This window comes from Athene noctua, chromosome Z (assembly GCF_965140245.1).
Source record: "Athene noctua chromosome Z, bAthNoc1.hap1.1, whole genome shotgun sequence".
Taxonomy (NCBI): domain Eukaryota; kingdom Metazoa; phylum Chordata; class Aves; order Strigiformes; family Strigidae; genus Athene; species Athene noctua.
This window is the reverse complement of record NC_134077.1, coordinates 49,063,400-49,088,405: the sequence shown is the minus strand read 5'-3', so window position 1 is coordinate 49,088,405 and position 25,006 is coordinate 49,063,400. Positions and strand designations below refer to the sequence as shown.

At 38.0% G+C, this 25,006-nt stretch overlaps 1 protein-coding gene across 2 annotated transcripts in view; it reads right to left on the bottom strand.

The window, feature by feature from the left end:
- The window catches only part of ROR2 (receptor tyrosine kinase like orphan receptor 2), a 160,104-nt gene that overhangs the window by 19,954 nt on the left and 115,144 nt on the right, over positions 1-25,006 (bottom strand). For both annotated transcript variants that reach the window (XM_074933233.1, XM_074933234.1), the window contains exons 3-4: positions 15,040-15,327; positions 13,981-14,011 (exon numbers count right to left, since the gene is read on the bottom strand). In XM_074933233.1, the coding sequence (XP_074789334.1) occupies positions 13,981-14,011; positions 15,040-15,327 (319 nt within the window). The remainder of the gene's footprint in view (positions 1-13,980; positions 14,012-15,039; positions 15,328-25,006) is intronic.

The window sequence follows — 25,006 nt, the reverse complement described above, 5'->3', positions numbered from 1 at the left end:
AGGAAGGACATCTATAGGGTTTAAGCATATGCCTTCACTGAATCATGAACCAAATTGTTCTCCTCACTAGGCACTGCCTTTAGTGGGTGTCAGCACTCCTAGCTGAGCTATGTCCTTGCTAAAAGATACCACTTTTAATTAAAGTGGATACAATCAATGGAAAATGGTATTGTCCTCCTTTCTTTCACAGAATTATTCCCTGTCACTCCTGAAATGAGAAAAACACACAGCTCTCCCTAGTGAAGATGTAGGAAAGAACCAAACATATAAAACTGTGGCAAGATGCTCATTAGAGAACACTACATGCTGCTGTGGTTTGATGGTATCACAGACATTCATGTATTTATTACTGCTTTACATATTTGGAAAAAGTTTCAGTGTACCAAAACCTGTTGATGTTCTTAAGTACAGTAACCACATACAGAAGTATAGACATGTGTGGCAGGATAGCTCTTACTACAGTATCCTGGGTAAAACAAAGAAGGAAAGCTAAACAAGGACACCTACATCTTGAACTTCTGCAAGGAACAGAGGATTGTCCCTGGAGGTATAACCAGCCATAATCCCCTGATTACCACTTGTAGCTTCAAACACATGATCTAATATTACTTCTACCTACAAACTCTCTCTGTCAATTTACTCGAATGACATTTTTGTCCCTTTGCTTTCATAGGTTTCAGCATGTTGGGATGAAATCTTGAAATCAGATGAGTCAGCTGTCAATCCAAAGAAGGCTACAGGTCTGTTTTGCTGAGTGTCAGGTTATTCAAGAATCGGGGAAAAAAACTTCAGAAAACTAATTTTAGTATATGGCAATGCAGACCTAGTCATGCCACATTCCCACATTTCACTTAGCAAATAAATCACTATGAGTCTCCCTCCCCACCCCTTTTTTTTTTTTTAAGGCGTGTTATCCCTCTCAGTGTGTTACGACTGTCTAATAAATGGTCTCCATCTGACATACCCTTGGAAAAACAGCAGGTCCGATTAGGCCTCTTGAAGAGCCTCTATCAAGCAGCTCCCTACTCCCCACTGCCAGAGGAAAGCACAATTCTTTGTTTTTATCCTTTCTCCTCCTGCCATAGCACCCTGAGTAAGTATATTCAGGTCAGCTCCAAAAAGGTCTTGGAAGAGTCCACCAGCTGAAAATGTCATTACAGCCGCTGCCACATCCAAGCAGCAGTAACACTGGTAGGCGTTATCCTGGGCAGCACAGAGAGGGATTCAGCAATGAGGCTGCCAGCATCCTGAGGCCAGTGCAGGGGGCAGAGCGCTCCCCCTGGGCTTCTGCGCTATACCAAAAGAGGGACCTATACCAAAGGAGGGACGTAATGGAGAGGACAGAGACAAAAGCCCATGTTGGCTGCCTGGGGGATGGGAAAGCCATGGAGTGAAGGGCAGCTTTGGTGGCTGTGATGCCATGGGAGGGAGGGAGGGAGGGAGGGAGGGAGGGAGGGAGATCGGGAGGGAGGGAGATTGGGAGGGAGGGAGATCGGGAGGGAGATCGGGGCCTCACCAAGCGGACTGGTCAGTGGTTTGGGAGAGGGTGAGAGAAGGGCAGCCCACCTCCTGTCGATCTGCTCCAACCTTGTCTAGTGCTACCCTCACCCCACTCCATAAAAGCCACGATGGCTAAGCACAATATAATAAATTATTAAAAACAAAACAAAAAAAATCCTTAAAGTTTTCAGGTAGATATTCATGCATTGTGATTTAGCTACACAGGCAGATTTTATGCCCCAATAGAAATCTTATATTATTGTTCAGTTCATTAAAATCCATTGACGGAATTTTATATGTGTATCAGGAAGACAGGTAAGAGGTAGAAAATCTTGAGAAAAGAGAAGACTAAGAAAGCATGATCAAAAATACCCAGTTGTGTAAATCCAAAGTGAAGGGGAAGTTACAAGAAAGACAACGGAATAATTTAAAAAAAAAAACAAAAACCAAAATCCCATGGAAGTGCCTCAAGCTTTCTATTTTGGGCTTTTTTGTGAATGATGGGAAATATAATTTTTCTGAAAAGTGATTCTTAGCTTTATAGTGAAGATTAAATGTTAAGACATTTTTGTAAAAAATAATTGTTAAAAAACATTATTAATTAAAAACTGTTTCAGAACTAAAAATGTTTTAACTGACCACGCCATTAAAAATGTGATCACTTATGAAAGTATCTGAACAAATTAAAAAATGAAAATAACTGTTCTAGTATAACTTTTTCCTACTTTTTTTTTAACATAAGAAAGGTGGCTTTTCTATTTCAACTAACACAGAGATTATACATCTGATAGCAGACAGCTTTGTAAACCAGCCAGAAATTATCACAGCATCAGCTATAAATTGGTTACCTAATTATATGTACATGCAAGTGTTCATCTTCAAAGGCTTTCAAATAATATTTTAATTAAAACTATAGAAACATCAACTATTTATAATCATATAATACTGAAGTGTCAGTTTTATAGTAATTTTTCCAGTCTTAAGGAAAAATGAGCATATTCCATTTATCAGAAAATCCCAACATCAACTAAAACACTTCTTTAAATACATTAAGCAACAATATTAAATACGTGTTAGCTTCTCTGTTACTTTTTATGGGTAGAATATGAACTACTTATTCTAGGCAATGTTGCAGAAAGTTATAGTTTGTGAATACTTTCCAATGTTAGAGGCTGTTTTCATAGCTGCTCTCAACTTTGCAGAACTTATTTGAGCTGAAATTTTCCATGGTCCAAAGCTAATACCTTAATTTAAAAAAAAAAAAAAAAAAAAGTTTTAAAAAAATGGTTAAGGTGTTTCAAAAATGAGGCCAGAGAAAATGACCATTTTTCTCTTTAAGAAGAAAAAAATAAATTATACCCCAAACCAAAACCACTACCAGCAAAAGAAGCGGACAGTTGACTGTGATGCTATCATGTTGCCTTGCTAGAACATACCTATTGCTGATCCCATGAAACACTACCCAAATCTGTCCAGCCTTTAAGTCATTTCCATTTTCATGTGCTCAGCCCAGCCTACAAGAGTGTAGCTAATACATTCTTCAAATACCCCACCTACAGCAACTTTTGTAGTGCTGTGTGATAAAATATAACTGCTTGGCACCCTTGCCAGGACAAGTGCCTAAGGTTAATGGAGGCAATGGTATGAGGAGTTTGCTGAGCGCCCAGGAGGACAGTGGCTATGGAAGTGGGAGGAAGAGGCAGGTCAGGGATGCATAAAGAGGCCACCATCTGGAGAGCACACAGTCCTCCAAAATCTCAAGCAAAATCCAGTACTTTTGTGTCTCACCATTTCTTTCTGTCAACAGATGAGTAAGTATGTGTCTTTCCGGCTGGTCTGTGCTGAGGACAGCTGTCTATTATTAGCACTACCCACTTGTTGGCTGGCTCCAGTGACTGAGGTTGGGAGGAATGGCTAAAGGAATCCAGTACTCAAGAAATAATTCTGGTCTGTCATCATAACTCCACGTTAACAAGATTGTTGTTTTTTTCCAAATGAGGAAAATTAGCTTTTTCTGCACAGGAAGTCCTATGCCAGTTTCAATCAAAGCCTCTGGAGTTCTCAAGAATTAAGAATAAACAGCCACTGAAGAGGGTAGAAATGAACCACCTTTGGCTCTGCAGCTACCCTTTGTTGGGGCTAGGGACACAGCACCCTGAATCACCCAAAAATGCTGGGAGGCCTGCGTATCCATCCATCCAGCCCTCACGTAATCTTGAATGGTAATTTCTCTATACTCTTCTTCCTTTGGATTTAAAACCATTTACTGAATTTTATCAGACCTTATTTCCAAAGACTCCTCTCTTTTTTTTTTTTTTCCTGTGTACAACAAATAATGCCTGAACGACCTATTTTTTCATTTAAATCTTCCCATAATATAATAATGGATACTGCACTGCATCTCAGGCAAAGCAAAATAGCTCACATTCCAAAGTCAGGGTTACAATTTATTTCCAGATGCCACACAACATGATGCTATGCAAACATTATTATCTTGATAGGCTGTGAGTAGCTGTAGTACCAGCCCCACAGCTTTGTAAATTATCTGAGATTAACATTAATAAACTTATCAAGAATCAAAACATGTAGAAAACTCAATTAGGAAATCAAATGCTTCTCCAAGTTTAGCATTCCAGTATTTAGTTCTTAATGCTTGAAAACTAAGATTCTGTATATACTGATGCATCTGTCAGCCTAAATGGTAGAAAATTTAAAAGTACAGTGATCACCCACTGCACATACTTGACGGAGTGCCTGAGTCTTGGAATTATTGATTTTGTAATATATTTTTGCTTTTCTCTCTTCTCTTCAATCTAATGCTGAAGTAAAAAATATGCAGCTAAACTCCGCTACCCACTGAGTTTGTCTTTTCCACATTAATTACCGAATACCATATGAACACACTACCTTGCAGCAATAACATGGGGAACATCACCACAGCAGTCAGAGTAAAAAGCAGCTACATTTTTAACTTTATTAACAGAGCACACCCACAAGCATGCCTTTGTTCTGTCTTTCAGATTCCTGTGTAATTTGGCAGAAACATGGAATATTTTACAGTTGTACTCAATGATCTTCAGAGTATTTTCATACCTAAATGATTCCATGATTTTATGTGATAAACTAGTCTTCTACAGAAGAAAACAAAAAGACAGTCTGCACTGCTCCTCTTGAAAGCACAGAAGATTTGTTCCTGTGTGAAACTATTTCCTTCTACTGTTTGCTGCTAAGATAGGCTCTTCTTCCCTTGGGGTTAAAATAGACTTCTGTTTTGGGGATCGAGGTAACACTGCATGTGTTCTTTGGGGAGGTACACAGTGAGCTGGGTGAAGAACTGGCTGAACAGCGGAGTTCAAGGTGTTGTAGTGAATTGGGCTACATCAGGCTGGTGGCCAGTCACCAGTGGTGTTACTCAGGGCTCAATTCTAGGGCCAGTTCTTTTCAACACTTTTATTAATGACCTGGAGACAGGAGTTGAATGCACAGTTGGTCAGTTTGCGGATGATACTAAACTGGGAAGTGCTGATAGATTGGAGCATTATGCAATCATCAATGGCATGAAATTTAACAAAAACAAATGATAGCTTCTGCACCGGGGATGGTGGAACACCAGACATAAGTATCAATTGGGAGAGAAGCAGTTGGAAAGCCCTCTGCGGGAAAGGGATCTGGGGGTCCTGGTTGACACTAAGCTCAACAGGAGCCAGCAGCGTGCCCTGGCAGCCAGGCACGCAAACTGCATCCTGGGGTGCATCAAACATCATAATCAGCTGGTCAAAAGAGGTGATTATCCTGCTGTATTCAGCGTTGGTGTGGCCTCACCTTGAATGCTGTGTGCAGTTCTGGGCCTCATGATTTTACAATGTGTCCAGAGGGGAGCAAAGCTGGTGGAAGGACTGGAAGGCATGTCCTGCAAGGAGTGGCTCAGGACTCTGGGTTTGTCTAATTTGGAAAAAAAGAGGCAAGGGGTGACCTCATTGCTCTCTACAGCTTCCTGAGGCAAGGAAGTGAAGAGGGATCTGCTGACCTCTTCACCCTAGGATCCAGTGATAAGATGCATGGGAATGGTTCAAAACCTCGTCAGGGGTGGTTCAGACTAGATATTAGGAAACATTTTTTTACCAAGAGGGTGGTCAAACACTGGAACAGGCTCCCTAAAGAGGTGATTGATGCCTCATGCCTGTCAGTGCCCTAAAAAGAGGCATTTGGTCAATGCCCTTTAACAGGCTTTAACTTGTGGTCATCCCTGGAGTGGTCAGGCAGTTGAGTTGGACTAGATGATCGCTGTAGGTCCCTTCCAACTGGAATGGTGGAGTGGTGTGGCATTCTATTCCTTCTCTTCTCTTCTCTTCTCTTCTCTTCTCTTCTCTTCTCTTCTCTTCTCTTCTCTTCTCTTCTCTTCTCTTCTCTTCTCTTCTCTTCTCTTCTCTTCTCTTCTCTTCTCTTCTCTCTTCCTTTAATCCTCTACTCATTGTTTTGCATTCTGGAACTACTTTACTGTCATTAGGCAGGTGAAAAAAATCGAGGGTTTTTATGGTATTTTTATAAGACTGAGTCAGATGAAAGTATCAGGATTTCTACATGCAGGTCAGCCTGCTGAGAGGGTACCAGTAAAGAGACTGATTTCCCAACTTGAAGGAAAGTATGGTGAGACAGGGGGTAAATGTGTTTTCTGGCCTGCAAATTGAACTGTTAGAAAACCCAGGGGGTGTGCACGGAGAACTATATGCATGTGTGAGCACAGATACGCACAAAAGCAAAGTTTCTGTGAATATCAACTATTTTTGTGCCCCACATAAAGTGATCTTCTGCCCCTTCTGTGTTATTATCAGACTGAACAAAATGAGAAATGGTACATTTAGGACTGACCTTCCTGAGGAGCATGAGAGAGACCGCTGATGAGACATGCTTCTTGCAGCCTTATTTTTAGTGTAGCATTACCTCAAATACTTCAGATTTTAGACTTAACACAATATCAATCAGTATCAATTTAAAAAGAGCATAATTACTTATATTTGTCCTTTCTTTAAAAACAATGTGTTCTATCAATCTTAATGTTATTTAGTTTTGAATGGAAATGTTCAAATTTTAGCAGTGTGTACCATCTGTTTCACCTTCTCCCAAGTACACTAAATTAGTTGCATCTATAATTTGTTTGCCTCTTTTAAACTGAAATGGACAACAAAATAACAGAAAAGTAGGAGAAAATTAACCATAAAGCCATAAAGATTGAAAGGAAGATTTATGGTGTGGTGTTACAACATTATCTCATTTTGTTATATTACCTACTTTTCATTAGAATAGCGTTCCTTTATCTTTGTGCCTAACTGTAACATTCACCGTTTCCTTGTGTGCACTTAGAGGCTATTCAGCATCCTAAGGAACTCTAATTAAGCTCGATGTGGCATCAAATGCTGACAGGAAGTCTCAGGGACATGTAACTGTCCTTTTGTAGGACATACAATAAATACTTTGAAAGCCATTTAAGCTACTGAAGGAAGGACAGAAGGAGGAAGTAAAATCAAAACAAACTGAAGATCGCTGTAGCTACTTGCCAAAAGTCCAATGGCCATTAATACTCTGAATATCAATTTCAATATATCCTTAAACAGATTAACAAATGTCTTATTTAGCTTTCAACTTCGGTAGTTTAATACAAACTGTTTCTCTGAGCTGCCCAAACCTAGGCACCTGCTGCTGATCTGGAATTTACTGGAAGAGAGCATGTTGGGGTCACATATTTACAAAGTCAGAGCTGTATTTGGCTCTTCACCGTACATTGCACATCTCAGAGTTACAGCTTACAGTTTGCCTGATAGACAGCTGTCTGGCTATCAGAAACCTAACCACCACTCTGCAGAGCAGGAAGCAGGCCCTCCCAGTACATAGGCTGTGGGTAAGTTCTCCCCCACAGAAAGCAACTTCCTTTAATATCCACCTACAAGCTTAAATTTTGGAAAACAGAACTCTTAGGAAAGAACATGTTTGTGTGCTTTAGTGTACTGGGTGCTATAGACCCATATATAAATATAAAGTGGTAAGCATTACGTTCATTAGGTGCTTGATCCAACCCATTTAAAATTATCTTGACAGTACTGCTAATCACATGTGGGAAGGCGCTTCCTCACATTTAACCCTGAATTAGATTAACTGTAAGAGTAGACAGAAGTGTAACTAATCACTTCTTCCTCAGGTATTTGGAAACCTTGCCTAACAGCAGGCAAGTCCTGTAGGGCTGCTTCCTTGTCTTTGCAACCAGGGTCTCTACCTAAAGCAGTGCAAAATAGTTGCACTACACCATTAAGTCTCAGGGGTGTTTGATTCACACAGTAGCAAAAAGAAAGTAAAACTTTTCTGGTAGTCTATTTTTAATCACCTTTGCGTATGCTTGGCTTCCCTTTGGTTTCTGGGCATTTCTGAACAGCATGGATTAGTGAGCATAATTGATACAAACTATTATCCATTTTTCTTTATTCCCTGGCAGGTTCTTTCCTTTGTTCTTCCCTTCCTTTGAAGGAAAGGAGAAAACTACCACTTGCAATAGTTCTTCCAGCTAACAAGTTGCAGGAATACAAACACTTGTATCTATTCTAAAATGCTATGCATATTAGTTTAAATACATATCTGGTTTTTAAAATTAGTCAATTTTGTAAGTGCATAATGAATTTCTACTTCTATCACTAAATAAGATAAAATGCATTAGATCATTTATTCACTAGTGAATAGAAAATATTTAAGTGGAAGATTAAAGCTGAAAAAATAATGTAGTGTGGGAAGAAGTTGGGATCTCATGTGGTGCAAAGCAATCCAGACCAGTACTTCCACTGCTCTTTGACTCTGCCTTGAATTACACATATTTGGGGTTTTTCGCAAGAAAAAAATATGGTTTTTAAAACACAAAAGTAAGATTAGGATAAAAATTCTGCACTTTCAACTGCAAGACAGGATGTCAGCTTCTTCTGAGTGTACTTTAAAGCTCTGGACAGACCAGAGTATCCTTTTCAGTTATTATTTGTGACACAATGTACTTTATGAGCCCTACTAGGCTGTATCCTACATAGAGTAAAAACAATCACTACACCAAAAAATGACGCTCTAAAACAGGTAAGAGTGAAAAGAATATGTAAAATGGTTTAGTGCAGTCTTGGTTTCAGTTCCCTTCTTCCTCTACAAATTTCCTGTCTTGGCCTCAGCAACTGTCAAAGGCCATTTAAACTGATGGACTCAGAAGCAGATCGGAGATTGTGGATCAAAGTTCCCTGAAAGCAGCCCCAACCCCACCCCAGGGTGAAACACGGCCTCCTCCCCAATCTCGAAAGAAAAAAGAAAACTCACACACAGTTGAATTGCAGCATGTTCCAGCCAGATCCCCAGACTGGATTGTGAGGGAGCCAGGAAATCGGTCAAGGCAAACACATGCTGCTTAATGTAGACCAGCCCAAGATAATCTGTGCCTCAGTTCCTCATTCATAAAATAAGAATAACATTCCATGCTTTATGAGGAGAGAATGTACCCTAAATATTTTGAAATGATCTGATCCCATAATAGAGGAAGGCAAAAAATTGCCAAGATCGACCATCTCCATTTGATGGAGAAACAAAGGTTAAACAACTTGCTGCAATAACACATGCAGACAGAAGCAAAGCCAGAAATTTAATCCAGACCTCTAAAATTACAGTCCAGTGTTTTAATGACAAACTCCTTCTTCTCTGATTAAAACAGGAAACCAGAAGACAAAGTATGTGTTTATTCTGTAACTTCAACATATTACCACAAATATCTTAGAAAAATATGTATCTTTCAAATATGGTCATCTCACCAAGTATGTATTTTGATGAAACAAAAGGCATGCATGTTGTTCTGGAGGAGGCCCACCACTGAACACCTGGTCTTCATGGGCCTGAATAAACACTGTAACATCTGAGTTAAAACAACCTTGTATTGGTTATAAAAACATCTGTTTATGTGAATTTTAAGATAATCTTGTATAATTTACAAGATTAAAAATGTTATCAGTGGCTGAACTGCACTGGGACTACACAGTATTTGCCATGCCACCTGAGGAAAGGAGGAAGATATAAGTGGTGGTGCTGTTTGATGATAAGGAAAGTATTCTTCCTTTTTAAGGTGATGTTGGGTGCCTTTGGCTTGCCAGACGACTCCAATTCACAAAACTAGCTGCCCCTATAGTTACTGTCTTTTACCTGGAAGACCTCAGCAATGGGCAGGGAGGTGGCCTCAGGGTGAAGTGCTCTGACGACCCGCTTCTTTCCACTCTCTTTCCCAAGGCCCCATATTCCCTTTTCCACCTTATAATTACACAGAGATTTGTCACATGGTGAAAACACCCTTGCCTCCATCATAAAGCTGTATGAGTGACGTTTACATTACGCAGAAGCTCCCCTTTCAGTCACAGAAGGGATGTGCTTTGGCTATGTGATAAAAGCTATCGGATATGCAGACCCATAGAGAAACAATTGCCCATCCCAGACTCAGGGTTCCTCATCAGAGTTTTAACTCAGATGTGTTACCTGTTTTTAAAGACGTTCTGTTTTCCACTGAAAGAACTGCTTTTTTCTCAAGTACAAATGCTTCATCACTCTTCTTCAGTGGACTGAATCTTTAAATTTTTACTGTTGTCCCAAACTACCCGAAGAAAGTAAGACATGAGAGCATGCAATTTTATTCAGAGTGATTAATATCTCAAAAATTCCTCCTCAAAGAAATGACAATTTCAACTTGATGATGGTGTTTCTTCCCACTTATTTCTCCTTCTAAAGGTCTGGCATACAGGCATCAGTGACTGCAAACTCAGAACTGATCTTAGTCAGAGTTTGATAAAACAGGGACTTCTCAAAGTTTCTTAGAAAGCCCAGTTCCCCTAAACAGGGCTATGGAAGGAGACATTCACCTCCTGATGTTCTGAGCAGACTGCAGAAAGGTCATGTGGGGAAAAGGGCAGCACTGGCAACAGATCCAGTTCTGTCCACCTACTCTTAGCAAGGGCTGAGTTTATAGCTACTTTTTTCTGTCTGTACTCTGGTGTGCCTTCCTCGCTTCTGCTAAAGGCTCATCAGATTTTCCAGAAGTCCTTAGAGCCAACAAACTGTCAGATACCTTTCATCACAAGTTCCCTTCAAGATGGCACTACTACAGTCACAGCCTTAAAAAGAAATCTAAACAGTTACAAACCAGGAATTTCCCCAATGGGTAAAATTCCATCTAGCTGTTCAATTCAAGAGAAAAATACGTTAGACTGAGAACACAAAGTATTTTAGAATGATGTTATCTTGTAAGAACAACACCTCTAGATGGGAAGGCAACTGTTTCTGTCCTCCAGAGATTAACACCCATTGCTAAATTTAAAATCATGCCACAAAAAACCCCGTTCTCCAGTATCTGCTATCCATTTATTTTATTTCCACACACTCATAATTTTCTGAACGGACAGGATGCCCCTCTTTAGAAGGGCAAAAGCTAATAATGTTAATGATACAAAAGGTAGTAACATTATGCAGTGAGAGAAAGGATTCAAGCTGCAGGCTTGTCCTCTAGTAGCATAGTCCTTTGGACAGCAAAGGCTCATTACAGATTAGTTTTCTGACTGTGTTTTGATTTTATTTCCATTGTAAATTAATTTGGACTGGCAATTAATACTTTGAATAATTTTAATACTTTTGATAAATACAGCAATTTAGTTAGATTGTATTTTTCCATTTCTACAGAAGAATCCATAGCAATTTTTACAGTTATGGACCTTCCAGAAAATAAAGATCTCTCCACCCTCACAAAAAAATCCACACCAGTTTAAGACTGTACTTGGTTGAAAATTTTTGCTTTTAGATTTTTATGGAAATGCATCAACTTCGCTATCTGAAGGTCAGTGCCCTTTTTTGCATCGAGTCTGACTGAATAATGCACAACTGATCTCTGGCAATTTTCACTTGTAGATAATTTCTAGAAATCCACAGCAGAACACATGGACTGCATAAAAATACCTTGCTAGATGGTATCTATATAGGTAATGGGCTTTATCCCTTAATAATTCATTAGGTATAGTTTTAAACCAAGTTACAATGGTTTTAGGTTTCAGTGCTTCCACTGAAGCATGTCTTTTTGGAAGTGTTAATGCCAGGAGAAAAAGCTCTTGGGTGGCTCAACACAAGACTGTGCTGTGCAGCCAGCAAACAGAAAGAGTCCTTTGTTCCATGTGGGCTCCTTCCAAGCAGTTAGGTATTTCTTTCACCTTTTTCCCCTTTCCTCTTCTCTGGCTTACAAATTGACCTGTACATTTTTATACAAAGTATTCAGTAAAACAATTGTAATCAGTTTCTCAATAGAAACAAATAATACTGCCAAATTACGGCATTTTATTTGAAGGACTAGGTAGAAGGCATGGAGCAGAGGAACATGGGAACAACTGTGAGGCATGAGAATAGAAAAGACAGTATCAAAAAGAAGGACAGGAACTTTAGAAAGGTGGGCAAAACCTGGATAAATAAGAAAGAGAAAAAAAAAGGAAACAGGAACAGGCATGCAGCGAGGCAAAGATCTGTAATCCCTGAAAGCTCCTGGACCTCATAAGATAAGTGCCTCATGACTTCTCACTAGACCTTTGACCTGAGCTTGTTTTTCTCAAGTATCAGCTTTCTCTTCAATCAACTGCATATTTAAGAAAAGGGACAAAAAAAAATCTAACAGCAGCCTACTCTTCACCTTTTAATGGCAGGTCCAAGACAATTATGGCACACTACTGCTTCCAGGTCCACCACCTCTCACACAGGTACAAAAACAGTTTAGAGGTGTCACTACCCAAATGACAGGATTTTTTTTTTTTAAAAATTTATTTCTTTATTTTAACTTAAGAGTTCAAAACTAGCAAAGGTTGAATAGTCAGGCATTCAAAATGTAGGCAGAACCAGAATGAAAGGTGGCTCGGAAACCTTAATTCAATTCCACTTGGGGGGGAGGGGGTGGGACGTGTGTGTGTGTGTGCATAATTTAAGAAACGTGTGTTACAGTAATTTTTTTTTTCACTTTATCATATTTATTATATTTGTAAAATATAAGGTAATCCTCACTACACGAGAAAAGTTTGGGAAATACTAGGGAAGTTGAAAGAAATGTTAATTATTTGCTCAATAATAAAAAGTGAATCAACGTAAAACTTCGTTCCCAGCTTTTCACCTTGTGCTCAGAGCTTACTACTTTTCAGCTGCATTTGAAAACTTCGTTAAACTTCAGTTCAGTGCTTCACTACGCACATTTCAGTTTCCTATCTCTTGTACCAGTCTCTGCCTCCTGACCTCGTAAAAGATCAGACAGCTTCCTGGCATGTCACTATTTTTCTTCTTTGTGAAATGGGCGCATGACAGTTTTCTAAACTGCTGTAAGATCTTTCAGTGGTTACAGGAATTATCACATTTTTTTGTACTCTCATGAACATCTGTTTTTAATCTTCAATAGTTAGTAATCAATTTTACAAAAATATGAAAACTTATTAAATCCCTCTAATATTGAGATCCTTTAAATTAATTTACACTTTCTGTTCATATAAAATACAAGAATGTGTACCATGTGGAGTTATTTTTATATATGTAAGAGAACTGAGTGAGGTACATGCAAGATGGTTGGATTCATGGTCAGCTCACTGCAGCTATTGGAAGTGTTTCCACTCAAGTCATTGGGAGTTCAGAGATCACAAACACTGATCAACAATGTACTTCTGAAAAGCATCCACATGTCGTTACTTGCTTTTACTCTTATTTTTAATTAGTCCATCTCCAGCACTAGTTTTATACCATTAACACATAAAAAGGCCTCAGACTGCATTCCTCACTTCATTAATTGATCAATCACAGAATCTACTTCACAAAATTATACAATACACAGTATTTAAATTAAAACTGAAACATAAACCAACAATGATGAAACAGAACTGATCTATTTTCATGCTTATGACTGAATCAGCAAGTGAGCTGAGGAAGCTAACAAAAATCACTAAATCACCACCAAAGTCAAAATGACACTGACAAAGAGGGGTTTTACCTAGCTGCTTGAAGACAGGATTCTAGTCTTGTTTTATCTGACTTTTCAAGTTATAATAATATAACATGGGTAATTTACAACCACAGCAACCTAAGCATTTTACCCATTCATTTTTAACCACTCTTCCAGCCCATACTTGCCCTGTAAACAATTACTGTTTGAACATCATGACTTTGTGGTATTTTGCTTGCACAAAATATGAAATAAGCAAGCAGAAGTTGCTCAAGAAAATTCAATCAAACCAAAACCCACTGTAACACAATGCTATCCCTGTCTGAAAAAGCTTCATCCGTTCCGTGAGTTTTCGATAAATTAGATATTTTTAGCAAGCACACTGTGGTTGCAGGCAGTGTTTACTGAGTTTATGCACTAAATTCTTACAGAACAAAAGTGGTCAGAGTGCATTAAGTAATTTTTTAAAAAGTACTTACTGAAGATTGTGATTTGGGCTGTTTGTTGGACCTGTAAACATAAAACAAACAAAAACTGATGGCAAGTTTGGCTCAAGAACAGTAGCATTAAAAAAGTCAATAGTAATCTAAAGGAAACTATCTCTTTAAGGAAGGTTTGTCTCAAGATTCAGACAAAACCCTCTGCGTCCTGCACATAATTATATATTGTTATTTTCAAAGCCACAAATAAAAATCATATGAATCTTCTGTCTGCTCAGACAGCAACTTGAGTGGACTTCATTTTTTTAAGAAAATACCTCCCACCATAAAAACACAGGCTGTTAGAAAGACAGTGTGTTATCTTGACACATCACTTACCTCTTAATAAGCCCCACCTGAGACTTACTATCAGAGTTTATGGTATGACAAGGACATGCTCTTAATCTTTGTCACAGCAGGAACAAGGTCCAATATCCCACACTTAATGAATCACTACAAACTAAACTGTGAACTTAGTTATTTTCATTATAAAAATAGACGAAATTTTAGGGAAATTTATCTAGATTTTTTTTTCTTTTTTTTCAGAAGCAAACTAAATAAAAACTTGCCTTCCAGGATGGGTGATTAAATCTCCAAAATGCAACATAAGTACCTTCAGCTGTCAAAGGGCAGAATTTGAGGCCAGGCTTCACTTAGCAATACAGACATGATATTTCACAAGGATGGGCCCAGCACTATGAACATCATGTAAAAAACCGATTCCCATTCTTCTCTTCAGTTATTTTACAGACTGAGTTCAGCAGTAGACTGAAAACTCCAGGCAATGAAATGTTAAATTTTTGTACTTTATACTGACACCGCTTTAAATTTTTTTCTTCACTATATATTTACAGTCGTTTGCATTAGTATTTACTTTATTTTATTACCAGTAAACGAGTTCTGCAGTGGGGGAGAGGTCACAGGCAACAGCTTTACCTATTTCCTTTTGTGTTGAGAATCCTTTTTAAAACATCAAATTCATTTCTTATTATGCTATTGTGAAAACTAATACCTAGTCTATAAAAGCAGTCTGAGTAATCATAAAAGCCAGGAACTCACCGAGCCTCACAAACAGCACTCCTGTTGCAGTTATTGTCTTTATCCCATTCGAAGCCACACACTGGTAGTATCCTGTGTCTGTGGTATCCAGATCCTGGATTCTCAGACGTGAACCATAATCTGTTTTTCTGATGATGATTCGTCTTGGCTCCTGAACCACTGGAGCATCGTTTTTTAGCCATCTGACATTCGGAGATGGATTTCCTGCTACCTTACAGTGGAGGATTGCTGTTTGTCCCTGGACTACAGTGATGTTGTTGACTGGTTCCAAAAAGGTCAAGAAGTAACCTAAGAGGGTAAAAGGTCAGAAAAGATCGATCTTCACTCAGGTTGTGATAAAAGACTGCCCAAAAGACACATTTGTAACAAAGGATATTGGAAATGGTTCAGTTTTCTTTCAAGCATATATACCAAAAAAAATGTAATTCACTATCCTAGGACACCGTAGCATCCCACCACAATTTGTCTTTCATGATTGACTTCATGTTTGTGGGCAAGTAGGTATGCAGATTAGAAGGTCAAGCATGAATTAATACCATTACAATCCTAACTCCCTTTGTGGACACCTATTCTGAAACAATAATTACTTTTTCTGGTTAGTTTCTGTGTTTCTTGGGAAACAGCACTGTAACATAAAAATATGTCCTTATTCCATAAATGAGTATTCCCACTTGTAACCCTATTGGAATATCATTAGAATTTTACTACTTAACCTTTTTACATGGTCATATATTTGTCTTAAAAATAACTAAAACTGGAGAAGTTACTTTTAGATATTAATTTGATTTGCCAGATACTCATCTGACAGGAAAATCTTAACATGAGCCTGATTTGGATAGGTTTATCTTGCAATTGAATTTTAAAGATGGTTTCACATCCAATTTAAAGAAAGCATGTCTGAATTGCAGAAGTAACCTGTGATACAGAGGGCACTTTAAAATTCAGATATGCTTCAATTTTTTACATCAGGTCCTAAAACAGTGATAAATTGGACAAAGAAAGGTCTGTATGGATATTGAGTAATCAAGATCCATGGGTTTAGTTTTATAAATGGAAACTAAAAGCACTAATTTGTGGTATATTGAAACCAAAGGGCTTGTGAAGAACCACGTATGCTGTACTGGTGATCTCAAGCGATAAAAAAAATTTGATAATCAAAACTTCTGTAGGTTATTATTTTTAAATTTAATGTGGTGTTAGGAGTCTCACAACTGACACACATCACACGTTGCAAGCTTGAAAGCATGTAATTCCACAGAAATAATAGTGTGATTGTCAAAACAAGTAAGAAAAGTATCTAGCTGTCATGCCCATATGTTTGTTTTGATAAATTTATACCATCTAGACATACGGCATCAGGAATACTTCATACTACATTACATTTTTATGTTAGCGGGATCCAAATACCAAATTACTTTGAAGCATAGCCACATGTGCCATTTCACAGAATCGTCAAGGTTGGAAAAGACCTTGAAGATCATCCAGTCCAACCATTAACGCAACACTGACAGTTCCCAACTACACCAGATCCCTCAGCGCTATGTCAATCTAACTCTTCAACACCTCCAGGGATGGGGACTCCACCACCTCCCTGGGCAGCCCATTTCAACGCCCAACAACCCCTTCTGGAAAGAAATGCTTCCTAATATCCAGTCTAAACCTTCCCTGGTGCAGCTTGAGGCCATTCCCTCTTGTCCTATCGCTCGTTACTTGGTTAAAGAGACTCATCCTCAGCTCTGCACCCTCCTTTCAGGGAGCCGTAGAGGGCGATGAGGTCTCCCCTCAGCCTCCTCTTCTCCAGACTAAACACCCTCAGTTCCCTCAGCTGCTCCCCGTACGACCTGTGCTCCAGACCCTGCACCAGCTCCGTTGCCCTTCTCTGGACACGCTCGAGTCATTCAATGTCCTTTTTGTAGTGAGGGGCCCAAAACTGAACACAGGAATCGAGGTGCGGCCTCCCCAGTGCCAAGTCCAGGGGTAAGATCCCTTCCCTGTCCCTGCTGGCCACGCTATTGCTGATACAATTTTCTATCAATTAAGATTATTCTGCAGTTGTTTAATTAGGAAATAGCATATTACTGTTCAGGAATCTAATATCAGTAATGCAATGGTCGACATTTGCAGTCTAATTGCTGAAATACCTAAAGACAATTGAAGCTCTGCTTTGATTTATGTTTGACATGACCATGAAAATCAGTTCCTCTGTAATGGCTAGGTATAGCACTGGACAAGGGAACAGTAGGAACATCAGAATATAATGAACTACCAAAGCCAAATTTTGTTGGAAAACTGGGTTTTCCTGAGTATTATTACATTGTTGTCTAGTGTTGGCCTTTCAAAAGAAATCCTGCTTTAACGAATAACATGACAATACAATGTAGGCAAGTGTGAATTTAGTATGTTACTAAAGAGAAAATGAAGTAAACCCCAAACCAGGAAAATCATTTTGTCATCCTTTTTCCTCATAAATAATAAATTATTCTGTATGTAATGTATTAGTTTTCCCTATTGTTAGCCTACAAATCTGCAGTGGGCTTTAAAACATTCTGACAGAACACAAAAACTAAAAACCGTTTCTTTTCAAATGCCTGATAAAAAAGGGAGAAAAAATACATGAATGCTTTCTGCAATGTCATGCCACAACAATATCATTTGCTGTGGTTTCCAGTTACATTTCGTAGCTGTGAATTAGAATTACTAGGATCGCATTCTGGCAGGGAACAGAAAAACAGCAAATTAAGTTGTTGATATAGGGAACAGAAGCAATTGGTTAAAACTATTGCTTAAGTCTATTGCTTAGACTTATAAAAGGTCTGGTCTATCCTGTTCTTGTGCCATTGGTCAGCATTTGTGCCACTGGTCAGTTCACAGTTTCCTCGAATGCTTACCACTATTTAACTTTTCCTGATTTAAAATGAGCTGGGTTGAGTCTTCACTTCGGGTTAGTCATAGGTATTACATTCAAATCCGTTTGGATGAAAACAAATATGAAATTTACTTATTAGAACCAACAGATGTTATTAACTCAAGATTAAATTCCTGTTAGACCTTTCTGTTTTACCAATTAAGCCAGAGTTAGGCTTGGAAGTCATTTGGTTCATAGCTTTTAAGCAATCCAAAACATTTCATAAGAATTTATGAATCAGATCCTATTAATAACTGAAACAAAACTATTACCACCAAAAGCAATGCCCAAGATTTATGGATGAATTCAGACCCAGTGTGATTAGATAAATTTTCCCTGAAGTCAGTGTAACTGAATCCATTTCCTGCAGGTCAGAATTTGGCTTTAGTTCATTATTTCTCCTGCCAATTTTACAGGCATTTTCTGCAGTGTTTTATATTACCCTGTTATTACAAATCAAGTAATAAATATTTTAACCTACTGAACTTTGAAGCACTTGTGTTTTCTTCAAAGTTCTGCAGAGCAGCTTAGGAGCAGTAGGGCAACTCACTGCCTATCCGCTGCCTCTATCCGTACCCTGAAGCACACACTCTCTGTTTGCTGGTTTAATTTCCTCTTTGAGAAATGATGCTGAAGTCTGGTGTTTATATACTTACTGAATCTGAACTGTATGACAGAATGGGCAATTTGTTGTGCTGCTCTGTTATTTGGTGTCCACTTTAGATAACCCATAATTGCAAATCTTTCAAACAAAGTGGAAAATTTAACCAACCATGTTCTTAAGAAGGTTTTCCTTATTTAATTTCTGTGGTGATAATCAGCAGTTACTTTTTGTGATGTACGTGAAACCACAAACACTGTGTGGATGCCAGTTTGATGCAGTGGTTAGGGGAAAAAACCAAAATGCTTCCCAGGATAAACTGAGATTTCAACAATGTGCAAAGCAAATTTTTTCACATGTAGTTCTCTTTCTCTCTTAATAAATATTGATTTGGCCAGGTATGGAGGAAAATGAAATGTGAAGGCACTAGAACTTGTATTTAATGTTTATCCTGTATTTTGTGTTATGAATCAGACAACTAGAATTGTTTAAAATTAACAGATTTGTTAATCTGTTTTAATACTGATAACTTTGGAACAAAGAATAAATACTCTCTGTAAAATATTCCGAGCTTGCTGTGTATAAACAGTATTACTATAATGGCCAGTAATTTTCTGTGTTACACAAATACTATTGTTACATACTATTTTCTAACTCTGGCTTGGCTCCAAGGGTCACTGAAAGGAAAGAAAATGCTTCCTTTGCCATCAGTGGTCTTTGGCTTGGCGTGAAGTACTCCAAAGGGAAAAGCTATCTGGTGAATATTTCTGCATTTGCTATAGGCAAAGACGGTCTAAATTAAATTTCTCTTTTATTATGGTTTCTAACATAGTGTACAACCAAAAGAACCAAATTTTATTTTGCTTAAACAGAGTAAAAACTGTTCTGTCAAGAAGCTATGAGAGAATAATGCAACTTAATCTAGATATTATGATATACTATCATATTCTATGTACCCTATGAATAAAGCAGCTTAGGGAAATGACTGACATGAACTCTAGCAAAACTCTTTCATATTTTGAAAAGCCTTTGTTAGGTTGCCATATTTTTAAATGGAATAAATTTGATATAAATATATCAAACAGAATCCCACAGCAAATCAAAGTTAAGATGACAGGTTCATTTTGTGTGTTTTGGCAAGTATATAAAAGTAAACTTTTCCAGCATTTGTCAAATCATTGTGAAGATACACACAAGAATAGGTACTAGGCTAAAAACATACAGGGTACATCTACTACTTAGACCTCACATGCATATTATTTTTCTTAGTTTTATTTATATTATTCTGGCACTAAGACATCCAAGTTATTCGCTCAAACCATGCGTGCTATTCTTGGCATAAACACAATATAAAATAATCGCTCTGCTTCTGTTATTTTAAGATCTTAGCTGTGATTTTGAAGTTCATTCTAAAAAAAACCTTTTTAGTGACTTCAGAGCAAGTTAATTCTGGCTTAGCTGTTTCCAGTTTGAGTTTTGGTTTCTATTAATTTTTTTTTTTCTTGCTGCTCCTTTTACTCTGTATCATTTAAAAAATAATTATCCCTTCGTAATTTTCAAACCAGCTTAATGATGGCCTCTGTGAATAGCAATTATTAAAAATTTGCATCTCTTCTTATCTCAGAACTTCTAAATCATTTATGAATATTTAAGTCTCATGGGATGGAAAGATATCATCAACCTTATTTTCCAAATGTGGAAACTAAAGCAAGAAGAGTTTAGGTGACTTCCCAAATTCACACACAGACTAAGTAGTAATATGTACAATACTACAGAGTTTCACATCCTTCTGTGTTCCTGAGATAATGAGCATAATAGAAAATAATAATATATTTTTGTGGAACAGTTGATTCTCTTTTCTTTCTGCATTGTACGAGGGAAACAAACACTGAATGTCCCATTTCTGAGAAAAACAAAGGAAAATTTCAGTCATAAATTGATAGATACCTGAATATACAACAATCTCTTTAGAACAAGTAGCAATATTTATATATGTTTTATCACTTTTTAGACTACCTATTTGTTGATAAAACATATATGTACTTAAATAACTTTAGATCCAACTGTCAAAAAAGCCTGTAAACCCATCTGTTCAATACTACAGAACACATCACAACTTACAGCAGTGTTGGCTTTAGATACCCAAAATTTTAAATCAGCTGTTGAAAAAAAAAGCAAATACTTTTTGTCTGCATAACTGCATACAATTTAGAGCATTTTTAGGTTCATGGTATAAAACTTTACAGTGTTCAAAACCACTAAAAGTATGTATATTACGATTTGTTTAAAAAGCAATGTGGGATTTTTTTTCTCCATCAAACCCTTGCTTTTTCTTTTTTTCTCCCTCCCCACCCTTTTCCACTCTTGTCTTCAAATAACTCTTTGTTCATTTTGTTAGATATAAATAAATAAAATGGTCTCTCTCGTCACAACTCTTTCAAATGACAACCTTCTGTGATGGCATTTTAAGACTGATATAATCCTATATTCAATATAAATGACTTTTTTGGAAAATACTTTGAGTAATTAATCTAATATTTCCATTAAAAGTAAATTCATGATTTCCTGTAACAAGACATAATTCTTCACCTAGGAAGCATACTTTAGTTTAGGTAATAGCTGATTATTAACAAGGAATGACTTGAGGAAGACAATGGTGTTGCCAGATTTTACTGTGTTATGAATTCAGTAATAAGTATAAAGTGTTCACAGAATTGACAGGTAATTATAAAGAATATAAAGAGTTGCAGAGTGTTCTGGGCTTATAAAAGAACTGAACACTATTGTAAGAGAAAACAAACATGAAAGTTGCTGAAATTCAAAGCGTTTCTATCTAGAGGTGTGTATAGCAACACTGCTGTAAGTGTAAGAGTTTAGGGGACATGGACCACACCAGCACACCTTAGCAGGTGGTGGGAGTCCAGTAAAGTGACTATTTCCACAAGCACATCAGAACTGACACTGAGAAACACTGAGAAATACTAAAATGGAGCAGAGATAGAAGTCTAAGACTCATGATTTCTAGCACAGGCCATTTTCCTAAATATAAAGCAGCCTTCCCAAGCCTTCACCCCTCCACTTTATTTAACTACAATACGAAGATAAGCAATCTACAACATACTGGAGCCAGGTTAGGAAATGGAAAGGATGTTGACAGCTCTCCCAAAACACCACACAAACAGCTAAGGAAACTACTCTGTTATATACTGCCACATAATATTTCCAGATGAACTGATACCTTTACAGCCTAATTTAATCCCATTGTTTGCACCCCATCTTCTACAGTATTTGTGTTATCAATGTACAAAAATGCAGCCAGAAGTATGTACAATAAAATTACTTGTATCACACACACTTGAAATGTACTTCAGAACAAAGTATAGCCAATTCAGCAATGAAGCGGAATTAGCACTGAAACACTTGCGCAGTGTGCACACTGTCCCCAGCACCAAAACCAGTGGGCTTAAACTCTCTTATTAGCAGAAGAAAACCTATTTTTGACCAGTGTTTTCTCATATTTGCAGTACTGAAGACTACCTAGACCAGCAATCCAATTCTACAAGGTGGAATGGTTTTGTTTTCTTGTTTTCTGAACTCCCAGATAAGACTGTGAAGAGGCAGGTACCACCTGTCCTAGGCTACTGCCCATTTAGGAGCAGATCTTTGGGGGCACAGAAGTGCAGTTAGGATGTGGACTGTTCTTTGGGTCACTAGTCACACAGATAAAAGAGATACCTCTCTTAGAACACATATGAATGATTCCTGACAGGTTACCTTAAGCCAAAGCAACCAGGACAATCCAGTCGTAACTTGGGACTTATCATATAGGTACCTCTTGAACCAGAATATGTTCCCAGAAAGCCTTGTGCAGAAACCACAGTTAAGGTGAGGCACTTGAAGCATCATGCCTCTCCGAGCAACCCAACTCACTCAATGACTCAGTTACTGCAGACTACCCTTACTCGTGTGTTTCTTTAATTATTAAAGTGTATTGCTCTAACATTCACACCACCAGACATTATTTCTCATGCAAGATTTTACTGGCAGCTCATCTAGGCATGAAGAGTTCGCATTTTACCCTTTAATACCTTCCCCAGGCTTGTTTTAAGAGTACGAGATTGTGAGCAGTGAGTCCCTCTGTGATGATGCACCAACAGTGTTCAGCACCAAAGAAAAACTTGTTTTCAGCTTGTGCCATAACTCCTACATTTATTTGTGATTAACAGATATGTTCTTTACCTCTTCTAGGCTTCAGAAAGAAATCTCCCTGTTGGCCTTGTCCTGGCTGACCACCTGCAGCAGTGAGAGAGAGGAAACTTTGCGCCTTTCTCAGCATCACCTCCTTCCCCAGCATCACTGGCAGGAAAAGCTGGCCGAGTGCAGGAAGGTGGACAGAGAACAGCGCAAGACATGTCAGGCAGCAAGCCTGGGTGTTTCTGGAGAGAAGCATGGAACTGAAACTGGTTTTTTTGCCTCTTTAGCATGGCAAAGAGACCTTTTAGGAACCAGGGAGAGTTTGTTACAGTGTTGCAAAACAGGACAATACCAAGAGATGCTGGACTGAAATCAAGATTGGGGAAAGGATCATCGTTGTAAAGACTCACTGGACTGAGATGAAATTTGTGTTCAGATCTTCTATTTTTATTTCAAAGCAGACCTAAGTTTTTCTACAGAAGATGTTCACTGTTCTGCTCTGGTTTTCAGCGAAACGTTGGTTAGAGGTACTGCTCTTCTGGTAGTTCAGGTGCTCACTTAAAGGAAACAGGGCAAGATAAGTTCTCCTCAAAGCCCTAGATGAGTCATGGTCCTATCCCATCAGAAGGTTAGCTTCACTTGTAGGAAATTTGCAACTCTTTTTGAGTTTGCATTATTAATAATACCTTGTTTAACCTGGTTACTTTGGAGACAGAACCAACTTTCAAGACTTCTGGAGGATTTATAGGAGAGGGTGACCAATACACGGTATGTCTAACACAGCTTTAACTTTGGGCATTATTAAGGCCTATTTACTATTATTTTCAGGCCAGTTGTGGGTCTGTTCTACAATCAGAAAAAAGTAAACGATGTTCAAATCAGCATAACTAAACATTTCTCAAGGTAGGAAAGAAGGTTGATGTGATGGAAGAAGCTAAAGGACTCTTTCTAATGGTCTCAACAGGATGCACAAACTCTGAAGCAGAACTGTGTGATGAATTTTTGAAACAAAAACTGCTTACCCATGATACAGAAACACGTGGGTTAACATTCCAACCAAAGAAACAAAACATTTCAAGGATTTTTGCTTATTTGGAGAATTTTGTAGCCACAAAATAAAAGGGGAGCAAAATGAGGCCATTTCCAGACCAGGCATGCTGGAAACTAACAACTGATTCTATATGAATGAGTCATGTAAGAACAAGGGTCTCTTTTTCTGAAGGAAATACAAAATCCTTATGATGTAGAAATGTTTGAGATGTGATTAATTACTTCCTTAGACAGGTATTGCCTGTGGCCCTGAAAAAAAAGGAAATAACTGCAACTCCTTTCTCAGCAAGAATTTAACCAAGTAATGTCATATGAAAAAAACATTTTCTTTTATGTCTGTACCCTTAAAAGCTCAGACATAACAAAAGCGTAAAGTGAGACCAACTTGACAAGTAAACAAGTCTGTCAGATGCAGTTAAAGATTAAACATGAACCCTTTCCCATCAAAAGTATTGGATATGTGAGTGTGGAGTGTATAAAACAGATGTAGTATACAGTGCTGCTGACAGAAATGACTGTTAATGAAATTTATTTCCATAATGCAGGACAAAGTTTAATCCTCTAAAATAATTTTGGAGCTTCAGGAAAGGGTCGAGAAGTATGCCAAGCCTTCCTCCCAAATGGGAGGGGGACAGTCTCACACTGATGATCAGTAGGAAGGTGGTTAGAGATACGTGAACATAAACACATCTTCTTTCTATGTAATTAAGTGTAGAAATTAATGGAAGATTCTAAAGAAAAAAAGTTTCTAGTAAGTATAGTTGAGGTAAAAAATCTAATTACTGTTCAGGTGAAGCACAATAAGGATTGCATGACACTGGATATCTATGAGAACAGAGACTATACTCCAAGGTACTCTCAAAACTTAAATTCCTCTGAAAGAGAAGCTCCAAGAACATCTGACCAGCACCTCAGAGCTTCCTAAGCTTCAACATGTGTTCATCTTGCTGAGAATGTTAATGACAAGGCAGAAGGCAGGTTGAGCTCTTCACACTAACAAGACTGTCTTGACGTTTTTTTAAGCATAAGGGTTGACTTCACTATACCAGTGTATCCATACAAAGAAAGAAGTCTGTACAAGTGACAAAAGCATGTTTCTTCGGGTAGAACACTTCCTGCTTTAGGAAGCTGAACCAAATTGTAACTGGAATCACAGTCTGCAGTAACTATGTGCATTTTCAGATCCAAGAATTGCATTTGGATTTATAAGTGAAAAA